General features: G+C 34.8%; 1 protein-coding gene across 2 annotated transcripts in view; it reads left to right on the top strand.

The window, feature by feature from the left end:
- COL25A1 (collagen, type XXV, alpha 1) overlaps window positions 1-13296 on the top strand; it is a 514206-nt gene that overhangs the window by 254528 nt on the left and 246382 nt on the right. For both annotated transcript variants that reach the window (XM_011989830.1, XM_011989831.1), the window contains 2 exons: window positions 8481-8525; window positions 10482-10489. In XM_011989830.1, the coding sequence (XP_011845220.1) occupies window positions 8481-8525; window positions 10482-10489 (53 nt within the window). The remainder of the gene's footprint in view (window positions 1-8480; window positions 8526-10481; window positions 10490-13296) is intronic.

Genomic DNA, 13296 nt, shown 5'->3' with positions numbered 1-13296 from the left:
GCATCATGCTAAATGATTAATTTAGCACCCGCTTAAATATCTGGGCTATTTACATATGCGTAATGGTGTGTGTGGTGCTGCTGTGTTTAATTCATCCATCGGAAATTTGGCAAAAGCTTGTGGTGTCACAAAGCCATTAATAAAAACAAATCCTAGTTTCTATTAGCCCACTTTTTAAATTTTCCATGAAGATTATTTCAATCTTTGATAAATAAAAATTAACATAATTTTATTTATTGAATATTTGAAAAACTACATTCAACTGTTGATCTTATTTTTTTGTGTTAGTTTAACATTTTTGTTTATCTTTAAAGGAGGTATCTACCACTCTCAATTCCATTAGAAACATGTAATCTGCAAAGCTAATTTAAAATATTTTTCTGAAAGCTTGGAAACTGTTTTTCATGTTAATATATTACATTGTATAGATAATAGTCACTCTTGTTACATAGCATGTAATCTCACAAAGAATCATATCTTTCCTATTTCCCAACCCCTACTCTCTGACATTTTGCAGCCCCCATCCCCACAAGTAGAAATAAAAAAAGCTGTCATGATAAATCCCCTGTAGGATCCTGGGGTAAAACATTCTAGTGCCATAATAATGAAACACTTTATGTGTGGGAAAAGAATGATAGAAATAACAACTGTGCCACATCAGACCTCATTAAAGTCAATGAACTGCAACATCAGGCTGTTTGTAGTCTTGAACAGTTTCTATGGAATATTCTACTATATTTATTATCTAGATATTAAAAACAGCAACAAAGATAACCCCTCATTTTCTGGAATTCCATTTCTGGAAACAAAGCATTGATATAAAGCCCAGAAAACATTGCACTCAGTTTGGAAATCCATTTCTTTTATTGTTTAAGTGCAGTAGTATTTTCCAGTATGTCCTTGTGAGAGTCTCCGGTTATCTCATGAATGTGATCAGTTTTTCCTACTTATGAAATTAATAAATATCAACTAATTCTCAGTTAAACTTGACATACTTCATTTAATCCTGGCACCACAAAGAACTAAACTTACACTGCGATAACTGGGAATAAGTTTTAGAAGGTGATTTTGGTTTATTGACCTCTCTCCACAGGAGTAGAAACTCAACCAATTTAAAAATAACTCTAATAATCACATAATGTTGAGAATTAGATTTACCACAATTCTGATGTAATCTATTTGTATTTATTTAAAACATCTTAATGGCAATTGTGAAAATTTTCACTTTATTTCAAATTGAGGCCAGGCACAGTGGCTCATGCCTGTAATCCCAGCACTTCTGGAGGCAGAGGCAAGTGGATCACATGAATTCAGGAGTTTGAGACCAGCCTGGCCAACATGACAAAACCCCATCTCTACTAAAAATATGAAAAAAAAAAAAAATTAACTAGGCGTAGTGGTCCCAGCTACTCGTGAGGCTGAGGCAGGAGAATCACTTGAACTCAGGAGGTGGAGGTTGCAGTGAACCAAGATCACACCACTGCACTCAAGCCTGGGTGACAGAGTAAGACTCTGTCTCAATAAGTAAATAAATAAAATTGAAAAAAATATAGAAACAAATAAGAGTCCTGCTCTCAGTGCATTTCACGAGAAAGATAACATGCTTTCCCAGAAGGGCATACCTTGCTGCTTAATAACTCTCTTAGGCCAGGCACGATGGCTCACACTTTTAATTCTAACTCTTTGGGAATCCAAGGCAGGAGGATTGCTTGAGGCCAGGAGTTTGAGACCAGTCTGGGCAACAGAGTGAGACCTTGTCTCTACAAAAAAATAAAAGACTTAGCTGGTCGTGCTGGTGTGTGCCCACAGCCCAAGCTGTTCAGGAGACTGAGACAGGAGAATTGCTTGAGCCCAGGAGTTTGAGGTTACAGTGAGCTATTATCACCACTGCACTCTAAGTAGCGATGTTCAACACCACTTACACTGTCACCAGCCTCAGTGACAGAGTAAGACTGTGTCAAACAAAAAATTTTCCACATGAGAAGTATATTCTGGAATAACTCGCCCATTTTCTTCTAAAGCACTGACTACTACACCAAGGAATATTACATTTTACATTTAAACCAGTACACACTTACATATCCTCTCAGTTGGTTTTAGGTGGTCTAATGTATATACTGATAATGCACCCACATTTATTAGCCACTTGAAGAGAGTTTTTTAAAAATCTTTTTGTACCTTCCATGGGCTTTATTGTGTTTTATCTTCATTCGGTGAACATAGTTTCTGCATATTCTTTATGTTTTATAAATTTTATGTGGAACTATCATGAATCCCTTGGTATAAAAGCTTGAAAATAAGCATATTTATGAAAGGACTATTCATAAAATGAAATATTTGGTATTTTTATTTGATTTAAAAAATATCCTCTAGGAATTTCGCAAAACAAATCTAATTACTTTAGGGGAACAGTATATTACAAATATTCATAACTTTATTAAAATTATGTTGCTCTGATTAGGTTATACAAATAAAAATTTGGCAACTTAATTTTGTTGTTTCTAACTAAAGTACTGTAAAAATCTTACTAGCAAACAATTAATTTAAATACGTTTATTACTTTAATAATGTGTAAGGACATAGTCCCTCAAACATTTGTTAGTATATCTTTTGTATTGTTAAAAATAAGGAAGAGAGACTTTTCCAAATTTTCAACTCATTATCTTTAAAATGATTACTGTATATCTGAATAATACTCTGTAGTGAGAGTTATGGAACTTGGCTATTGCAAGCTGAAATTATTTCCTATTATTTATTATGATTAACTTCGTTTATAAACTGACATTCCACAGAAATTAAAACTTGAGGAAATTTGAAACAAAAATACACATATAAAAGATATTTAAAACAAACAACCCTCTATTATGTATGGTAGAGTACATGCTGATTGAGAAAATCTTGGGAAATAAATCTCCTGAATAAAAAAAAGTCATTTCTTCTAAAAAATTAATGTATTAGGTTGGTGCAAAAGTAATTGTGGTTTTTGCCATAAGAGTATGAAATAACGTTGGTGTGCATCAAATAGCTCATAGGCGGTGCTCCTTTAAAGTTTTCTGAGTGGTCAGCCTCATGCCTGCTGCTGGAGATACAAGGATGAACAAGAGAATTTCTCCCTTCATGAGCTTACAGTCTAGTGGAAGGCTGTCACAAGGATTAATAATACATCTGTCTAAGTAGCGATGTTCGAAAAATACAAGGTGGGCCATTGATAAAGTACTTTGGAAAGTTCGGGCTGGCTGTGGCGGGTTGTGTCTGCCGAATGTGAATTCGAAACTGACAAGCAGCGTGATGAGCTACTTTATTAAAATTATGTTTCTCTGATTAGGTTATAAAAAATAAAAATTTGGCAACAATATTTGTTGTTTCTAACTAAAATACAGTAAAAATCTTGCCAGCAAACAATTAATTTAAATACATTTATTAGTTTCATAATGTGTAAGAAAATAGTCCCTCAAACATTTACTGGTTTGGAATCAGGAAGCTGGGATCTGCTGTGTGGGACTGTGGGCAGGTTTTTCACCTCTGTTAGGCTCAGTTTTACATTTGCAGAAATGTGAATCATTTATAAACTTGTTTTAGCCATAGAGGTTTTACTTTAAATGGTTGCAATTCAGTATGGCAATCTGGAGCTGCTCTGATGGTCCAGGTTCTAAGCAGAGCATGAAAACCTTTGGCTCATATGACCTCGTGGGTCTGTTGTAGTACAGACATTTTATGAGTATGGAGAGAATAAATTTTAGTTAGTGTTCTACTTCTACCAGGCATTGCCATTTAAGCCTTTTACTTCTAATTGTGGAATGAAAGGCTTTGGTCCATCTTGAAGGAATTTCAGGCATTAAGCAAGCAAACAGGTGGGAGGACTTTGGGGAGAGCTCTGAAATTAATCTGTGCCTGCTTGTAAGGTTAATCCAGAGGACCTGAAGGTAAACCTGGTTTAGTCTCTGAACGTAGCTGGAGGATGGGGGAGGTTGGTTGAGAAAGGATGATCCGCTGTCTCTCTGCCCAGACAGGTTCCTCCCTCCCAAGAGCCAGCTGCAGCTGTTGGCGACCTGTTCAGGGATCCTTTGGGGTGGAGGAGCATCTTGGGTTTGCACACATTTGTCCTCCAGACTTCCCCACCCCAGCGTGCGTCCATCAAGAGGGCTGCTCCATCTGCAAAGAGCTTCATGCTCACTCTGTCCCTCCCAGACCACAAGTTCAGTTTCCTGCCCTTTCCTTTGCCGTAACATCTTCGTTTTCTGCCTCGAAAACTCTGAATAAGAGTATTTTTTTGGAATATTTTCTACTGTTTGAGGTATTTTATGATTTCTTTTTATCTAATGTACTTAAAGTTCCCTGTGCTTCTGGGGATGAAGCTTCTAAGTTTCAGCTTTTTATTAGAATGTGTCAAAATCTTACTATTTTAGCAATCTTACTATGTTTCAAAACCTTACTATTCTTATTGATGAATACGACGGTAATATAGCACGGAAATGGTTTATGAGCTTCAACACATGAACGAAAAATGAAAGAAACACTTGTTTAGTATAATGTAATAGCAGTTTACAGTTTCATCCTCACAATAATCATACAGATGGGGCAGAATGAGTATTATTTACCAGATAGCAGATTAAAATCAAAGAGATTAGTTGAAAGTCAGCTCAATTCACACAGCAGTGAAAAATCCATAGGTTTTTAACTCTGTGTTCCATGTTGTCTTTAGTATATTAAATTGCCTCTTTGAATAGTATAATTATAAGGTGATATTAATCTCTTGCAATCTTGTTCACATACATAGTCAACTTTTATAAAATTATCAAGTAGAATCACAATGGACTAAAAAGAAAATATAAATAAAGTAAAAGAGGGAGCTGATATTTATTGAACACCTAGTGTGTGTCTTTATATTCATTAATTACCTCCTCCATTCAGTCAGGAATTTATCGTCTAATGGACCTGTGTCAGTGGCGACGACCGTTAAGCCATTCTTGTAATGAGCTAGCCATCTTCTCCCTATTCTCAGGTGTTTATGACAACATACACCTAAGCAAAATCACCCAGGGCGTGAGCCTTCCCTTTGCTTTTTATCCACATGATACCTGCTCTCCAAAAGCAGATCCAGCCAGAAATGTGTGTTGAAATAGAAAACAAGAGGTCAAAACAAAACACCTAACCAATGATGAATTCTGAAACTTTTCTCTAAATACTTCCTGTGTGTTTGTTGTAAATGTTTATAAAAGGTAAAAATATTTTCAAAGAGAAATAACATCACTGTGAAAAAATCTCTTACTGGAGTGCCAAGAAAGATTACGTTTAAACTCAGCCTTGAAATATTATACTCTTAGGAGTGGAGAAGAGTGAACAGATCCAAGTAATATGGGTAGAATTGACAGGTTTTGGTAATTCATCTGATGAGCCAGGGAAGAGTATTCCAGCTACTTCCAGTAACCACCCACCCTCACGATCATATGAGGGCCCATAGAGTGGCTTATGTTTCCTTCTAGGTACATATCTAACTTTAGAGAAGAGCCTTATCAAGGGGGTACATCATTAGTGAGGAACTGGAATGGTTTAGGAAGCTTTCCTTTGTTAATTGATGAACTGGGTCTGTCTGAACTTGGGTTTATAGTCACTGGTTTTTAAATAATTACCATGATGGCAAATTTTTACTAATTCTATCTCAGGCTGACAGTTTGCATCTATTTTTGAAAGTTAGCAAGAACTCTTTCTGAAGCATGAATAGTACCAATTGTCCTAAATTTTCTAACACTGAAGAGCAATCTGGTTTTGTCGTCTCTCTCTGTTTTCTGTAATTCATTCTTCATTGAATGAATTTTCTGCTTGTAAGTTTTCACTTCCTCTGTTGCTGATAGCTTCTGTTTTTTCTCTTCCCATTCATATTCTTGAGCCAGTTTATTTTGCAGAGTCATATCTTTCTGCTGATAGAATTTACTGAGAATTTCTGTTGCAAAGATCTGGCCAAGTTTAGTGAATGAGAACCATGTTCCAACTTCTGTATGCGTTCATACAGCTCGTGCCTGGCTGACAACTCATTACTCAGTTTGGAATGGAAATGGCTACTATCTTTTGTGACAATTGTTAACATCAGTTTTGTCTGATTTCTCTTTTCTGATTTGTTATCTTCTCACTCTGTTCTGCCAGCTATCCATTGCCAAATTCGTCTCATCCATTTCATTTTTATTATTCTTTTTGTCTTTAAAATCAGAAGCAAGATCAAATTATTTGATCTGCACAGTAGACTTCTTCAAACATCAGATTATTCTCTTTGTAAGTAAGATCTTTACCTAGACTTTTCTGAGAGTTTTGTATAATTTATTAGTTCACCAAGCTGTGTATAATGCTCCCTGCAGTTTTCTGATTCCGATAATAATTATAACCTGCTTTTCTTAAATCCGGTATTTTCTTTGTAAATTCATTAGTTTATATTCCATCTTCTCATAACTTAGTTTAAATTCATTTTCTCTGTCAAATATTATGACATTCTTTGTAAAACCCTACCATATTCAATAGATATCTGTCTTGCCAAATGCCATTTCAGTTTGCTTGCATCCTGTTCTTCAATTCTCAATATGACAAGCAGATTTACCACAGCATTTGATTCATTTCTTTAAACCTTCTGATTGAATATTTAATTCAGATATGTTCAGAAATATTTGTATTTTGGTTTTTGATTTCTTCAAAAGATGTGAGTGCTTCTTTAATCATTTTTTTCATAATCTCTCTGTTAAATAAAATAAAAATTTATTCAAGTTATTTCTTAAACATTTGTGCAATCTATTGTTTTTATTTGATGAAATCTACTGTTGAAAGACACATTCTTCAGGGGGAAAATGGCAAAGAAGCTAATTCCCAATAAATAAGTAATAATTAGAGGCCTCTAAGACATGTTGTAAAAATCAGGGCTGGGCCTTTCTGGTACCTTTGTTGTAGGTGAGACAACAGTCAGTCAAAGTACTTTCCATTATAATTTCCCTCTGGTATTTCCTAACTTTTTTTTTTTTGTCTTTGAATATTCCTAAGTTTCTCCTTCCACATAGTTAGGGTGAACTATTTTTACATGCCACTTGAAATATAAGTTAAATCATAGGACTACTATATTCAGTTTTGGAAAATTCTCATCTGTCATCTCTTCCACAATGGCTTCTAATGGTCCTACCATGTGAACCACAGACATTATAAGTATATAGTGGTTGCTAGAGAGTTCTTAGTTTAAGTGATGTTGTACTAGAAAAAGTATAATTCTTAGTCTTAAGGAAGTTTTATATATCAGATTATGTCTCTATGTGTATGTGTGTGTGTATGTTTGAGACTTACTCTGTGTAAGGGATTGGGAGGAAACTAACTGCCCCACTGATGTTTTTATTTCTCATGATAGTGTTTCCATGTGGGAGCTGGTAGCTCAGGATCACATTGAAAGTCGCCTGGATACTAAGGCCTGTGCTGCTTGTGTCTTGAACTTTCTAAAGTTTGGAAGTCATCAGTCCTACTTAGCAGCTCATTCTTTAAAATCAGGCAGTTCTGTATTTTCCTTGGCTTTCTTCTCCTGGCAAATATTATAAGACCTCAATTCTCATTGTGGGCTAATTATTCTCTTCTATTTGCCTGAACCATAATTCAGTGCAAGGCTACTCCTGCCCAAGGAAATGAGGACAGAAATTATATAATTGAGAATAATGGCTTGAAAGCCATGAACGTCTAGAATCTTGTGCTAAGTCTGATACATACTAGCTTGGTGGTCTTTACCGGTAACTCACCGGGAAAAAAAAAAAAAAAAGTTGTTTTATTTCTCTGCTTTTAAAATGGGATCATCATAAAGGCTAACTATTTATTGAATGACAATAATGACCTTGCCCTTGTAGAAAAATCAGATCTATAATTACTACCTAAATACTGCCCTATTAAAAAGGTTGTGATTTTATTCAGGTGATTGTTGATCAGTAAAATTCCAATATATTCACATTTAATGAGGTATAAATATTTGTAAGGATTGTTTTCCATTACTAATATATACATTTAACTAACTGCCAACTAAACATTTTCAGAAAATTATGATGGACCTGACTGAAAAGAAACTATAAATCATTTGGACTTAGTACTTTTAAATTATTAATCAGTACTTTAATTATTCATATACTGAAAGGAAATATTCCTTAGAAACATAAAACTCAACACTAACAATTTTCTTAGCAAACTCTTTCTTTACTGATGATATTAAAGCAGGATGAACAAAAATTCCGAATCATTGGTGTTAAGTAACCCTAGATGATCACGTATCTAGAGTAGCTTTTATAATTAAATGAACCTTAAGAGTTTTGCTGAAACACGAAAGACAGTACTGACCTTTACAAATATCTGGTCTCTTTCTTGAAATTGGTAGATAAAAACAATGAGAAAATATATATAAATTATTTACTAGACATTTTGGTGGAACCAGAAAAAAAAGTTAAACTACACTCAAAACATTATCCTTTGTATTTCAGGCCCTCCAGGGAAACGAGGTAAGAGAGGCCGAAGAGGAGAATCTGGTAAGTCTCTCTTTCAGCTGCTCTATGTCACTCATGTTCTGGTTAAGTTCCGGCATCTGTTCTTCCTAATTAATGATAATATTGTCTTGTTGGAGGTTGTATGTGTGCGTTTAAATCTTCTCTGCTAGACCTAGTTGTTTTTTTTTTTTTTTTTTAAATCTTCTTATTTCTATCAAACTGCAGAAAGGGGAAGTTTGCAAAGTATTGTTAATTGCAGTGTAGTAACAATTGGTACCCATTTGGGGCTTATTTACTGGGTCAAGTTAAGTCTGTCCTTTCTGTGTACAATGGAGGGTTTCTCAGCTGCACACAGTGTGATAGCATCAGCCAGGTTTCCATCGATGTAGGTGGTCAGTAAATGTAGGTCCTTTGCAAAAACATCTGCCTTGGGACACTAGGGCACGTGTCTTAGAAAGCTGTGTTGCTATTTTATCCAGTTGGCACAATTTTGTCATGCTTTTACTCCCATTGTTTTCAAAATTTGAGAATGTGTTATCCTTCTTGTACAACCATGGAATTTTATTAATGACAGGAGCCTTAGTAATCAATCCAGAATTTCCATTTTGTAGTTGAGGAAATGGAGGCCCATAGCAGTCAGGTGATTTGGCCAAGGCAGAACTTGAAACAGAACCAATTGTCCCGATTCCTACTTCAGGACATTCTTGCTTTCAGGTCAAATCGCTGTATGTAAAACAAATCTCCAATGTAAAACAGAAAAGTCAAGTAAATTTCTTTTGAAACTGAGGTGATCTGTATAAATGAGTTCACTTACTGTTTTTCTTTTTTTTTGGAAAGTGGCCACATAAAGTCTTATGAGGTCATTAATTCTTCCATGCAAGATAAAGTAATTTAAGATTTGACTCTAGCATGCCATAAATTATTTTTCAGTATTTTCTCTAAATATTTATCAATATTAAAAATAATCAATTACTAAGTATTGAAACAGAAACATTAACCTATCAAGAAGAGCTGATAGCAGATTGATGTGTGGTTTTTTTTCTTGCCTCATGTCCTCTTCCATTTTAAGAAAGATGTAAAAGTAAAAAGTGTTTATGAAAATTTATTAATTTGAGCAGTGTAGTTGCTTATTTTTTTTTTTAAAGAGTGTTATCAAAAGCTACCTTTAAAGCTCATTGAATCTAAATAATTGGAAACTTGTGTAGGTATTCCTTCATAAAGTGTAAAGTTTTCTAATAAAGGATACTGTATAAATTTGTTTTGAGGAAAAAGAAATGATAAAACATTAGTGGAATCAGATAATCATAGAAATGATCTTTGATTGTTGTCAAAAGAAAGAGGATTATGGGGAAAAAGTGAAAAATTTATGCTTATACAAAGTTTCTTAGAAAATAAAAGCCAATTTCCAACTTCCTAGCTACTTAGAACTGGTATTTTAATTGAGCATAATGGTATGTGAAATATTTAAAATTGTCTTACACTTTGCCTGTTTTGATGGTTTTAAAGAAATTTATATAAACATGAGGAACTAGACTTTTATATATTTATAATAGTGTCGAATAAAAAATTCTAAGGACAAATAATAGGTACATTTCTCATTTGGCTGTTTTATCAAACTCAAGAAGTTATATATCAATTCTCTATAACTGGTCTATCATAAATTACCAAATATTCTCATAATTCATACTTATCTAAACTTTTATAAATTAGTCTTTACTTAAGATATATGAACCTCAGTAATTCATAGACAGACTTTAGGCAATCTAAAAATCACTTGAAATTTTATGTAAAATTTTGTGTACAATTATAAATTTTTCTGAAATGGTCTCAAAGGTTCCATGGCCTAAAAACGGTTAAGAATCAGTGAATTTTTTAAAACTTCCATGTCTGTTATATCATGCTGATTATGCTCATATCTTTTGTTTGATCTTAATATTTTGCATATTCACTAACTCATCTCTCTCCCTCTTCTTCTCTCTCCACCTGCTCCCCCGATAGGTCCTCCTGTAAGTACGTTTGCTGCACTTTGGCTTGTTTGCATTTATCAGGATCACGTATGTTAAAACTTTGTTAAAACACAAAAATATAGCCTATATGTCTATTAGAAAAATGTTACTGACCTTTTAAGAGTATACTTAAAGTTTGGAAAATTATTTTTTAAATACACAGTTTTGTGATCATGTGATATGTTAGAATGCAGTGTATGTCCATTTAAATTTGTTTTAAATTTTTTTATTTCCATAGGTTATTGGGGAACAGGTGGTATTTGGTTACATGAGTAAGTTCTTTAGCAGTGATTTGTGAGATTTTGGTGCACCCATCACCTGAGCAGTATACACTTTACCCTATTTGTGGTCGTTTATCCCTCACCCCCTTCCCACCTTTTCCCCTGAGTTCCCAAAGTCCATTGTGTCATTCTTATGCCTTTGCATCCTCATAGCTTAGCTCCCACTTATGAGTGAGAACATACGATGAAAAACATTTATTTCTGATATGATCACACACCAATACCCTCATGAGATTTTTGGATAACTTATGAAGCTTCTGATTTTAAATCCTTTTCCTGGAATTCTGAGGTTTCTTTTGCAAGCAAATCTCCAAGCTATTTCACACTTCTTTTTTCATCTGTTTAAACTTGTATCTGAAATATTTGCATTTGCCAGTCTACCAAATGTAGATGGCAACGTGATCATGGAAATGATACCCCCAGTGAGCTTGGACCAGTCCTCCCTCCTTAGGCAACACTTCTTTTGAAGTCTGTTGGAGTTTTGCCTGCATAAAGAACATGAGATGGAGCCCTTGGAGAGTTTCACTTTCTTTTTTCTTTCCTTGAGTAGGTCATAGCTGCAGCATTCCAGTCTGCTTTGCACTCACAGGAACAGATTATCTTGTCAGCTCTGAGCTGGATGTGTTTTTGAGTAATATGCTGGATAACTGCATCTGACCCCAGTGTTTATACGGTGCACTGTGCATTTACGGTAGCAATGATCATTGGCCTTGAGATATTTTCTCATCCTGGATAGCCAGTTTGCTCCAGGGTTTGCAGATTCCACATTGGCAACTTATCTAACAGGCCAGCATGGTCCAGGGAGAGGGGCTTAGCGTATACTCGTTTACTTTATTCAGAGGAAACATTGGCTTCCAAATATCTTTTGCAGTCTTCCTGCCACGTTCAAGGATGGAACATTAATCATGTTAGAAATGACTTTGCTTCTGTAACTGACTTTCAGCTCTTGCTTAATGCTAGGCAGATGGCATGCCCTAGGTCTAAGAGTCTTTACTTTTTGGCTTCATACTTAAGTCTCTTCATGTTAAGTAAGTAACAAACCACTACTACCCAGAGGAAACTCCTGAGGTTACGGATGGAGTAGAGTGTTCAAGGCTTCTTTTTGTGGAATCCACATTAGCTATGCCAAGAGTAGTTAAATCTCATTTCTGCCTTATGAATTCTTCAGAATTCTAGTACTTCCTCTTTGATTCCTCGAAAATTCAAGCAACCACATAGTTCTCGCTTTCTTGAGGCTGTTAGTCCAAATTTTCTACCTAAAGATGTCAATTGTTCCTCCTTTTCTTATTATATATAAATAATTAGCATTAAGCCCCTAATGTAAGGCAAGCAGTATTCTAGGCACTTTACATGTATAATTTCATTTTGTTCTCACACCAACCCTCTGATGTTACCATTCCTATTTTCAGTGAGGAAACAGGCTCATAGAGGTTAATTACCAAAGGTTGCACAGCTAGAGGATTTGCAAAGTTGAAATTCAATTAGATATGTCTGATTTCAAATCGATTCAGTTTACCACACTTTATTCCATTCCTTGTGAATTATACTTGTGTTATAACATGCATCATTGTTACATGGGTTTGTCAGGCCATGGGTGAAATCATATTCTTTGATTAAAATAATCACATATAATATAAAATTATGGCCAAAAATGCAAAATGGCTAATCTATAAAACAAGTATTGATACTGTCCCACCTTGACTACATTTTAAAGAAGTTATATGTTTGGCAAACAGCATCAAATCCAATAAATAAAGTATAATCATGAGTTTCCATACTGACTGGAAGATAATTCAAGTTGCATATATTTGATAAGATGAAAAAACATTGATTGTACAAAAGATAAAAAACATTGATTATGCTATCTTTACTAATAAAATAGAAGCCTACCATAGTACTTAGGACCCAATATCATGGGCTTCCTTGTGGGTAAAATACATTACGATGAAATCCTCTTGAGCCCCCAATTTGTAAATCTCCACGTATAATATCTAAAAAGTATCTGCCGTCCATCACATTTTGCTTTAGAATAGGTGGCTTTATAACAAATTTCTGGCATGTTTTTATATCAGAGTAAATATTAATGAACAATGGGATTATTGCAATTAGATAAATTTATCAGCAATATGTTTATTTAGAGACAATACCCAATTACTGACAATTTGAATTTCTAGGGACTATTCCTATTTTTACATCACCTTAATTTTATGTACAGTTAACCCTTGAACAGTGTGAGGGTGAGGGGCACCAACCCTCTGCTCAGTGAGAAATCCACAGATAACTTTTGACTCCCCAGAACTTTACTACCCATAACCGACTGTTGACAGAAAACCTTACCGATAACACAAACGGTTAATTAATATACATTTTGTATGTTGTCTGTATTACATACTGCATTCTTACAATAAGCTGGAGAAAAGATGTTATTTAGAAAATCACAATGAAGGCAGGGCGCGGTGGCTCAAGCCTGTAATCCCAGCACTTTGGCAGGCCGAGACGGGTGGATCACAAGGTCAGGAGATTGAG

The sequence above is a fragment of the Mandrillus leucophaeus genome, unplaced genomic scaffold, assembly GCF_000951045.1.
Source record: "Mandrillus leucophaeus isolate KB7577 unplaced genomic scaffold, Mleu.le_1.0 Scaffold364, whole genome shotgun sequence".
Taxonomy (NCBI): domain Eukaryota; kingdom Metazoa; phylum Chordata; class Mammalia; order Primates; family Cercopithecidae; genus Mandrillus; species Mandrillus leucophaeus.
This window is presented reverse-complemented; position numbering and strand designations above follow the sequence as displayed.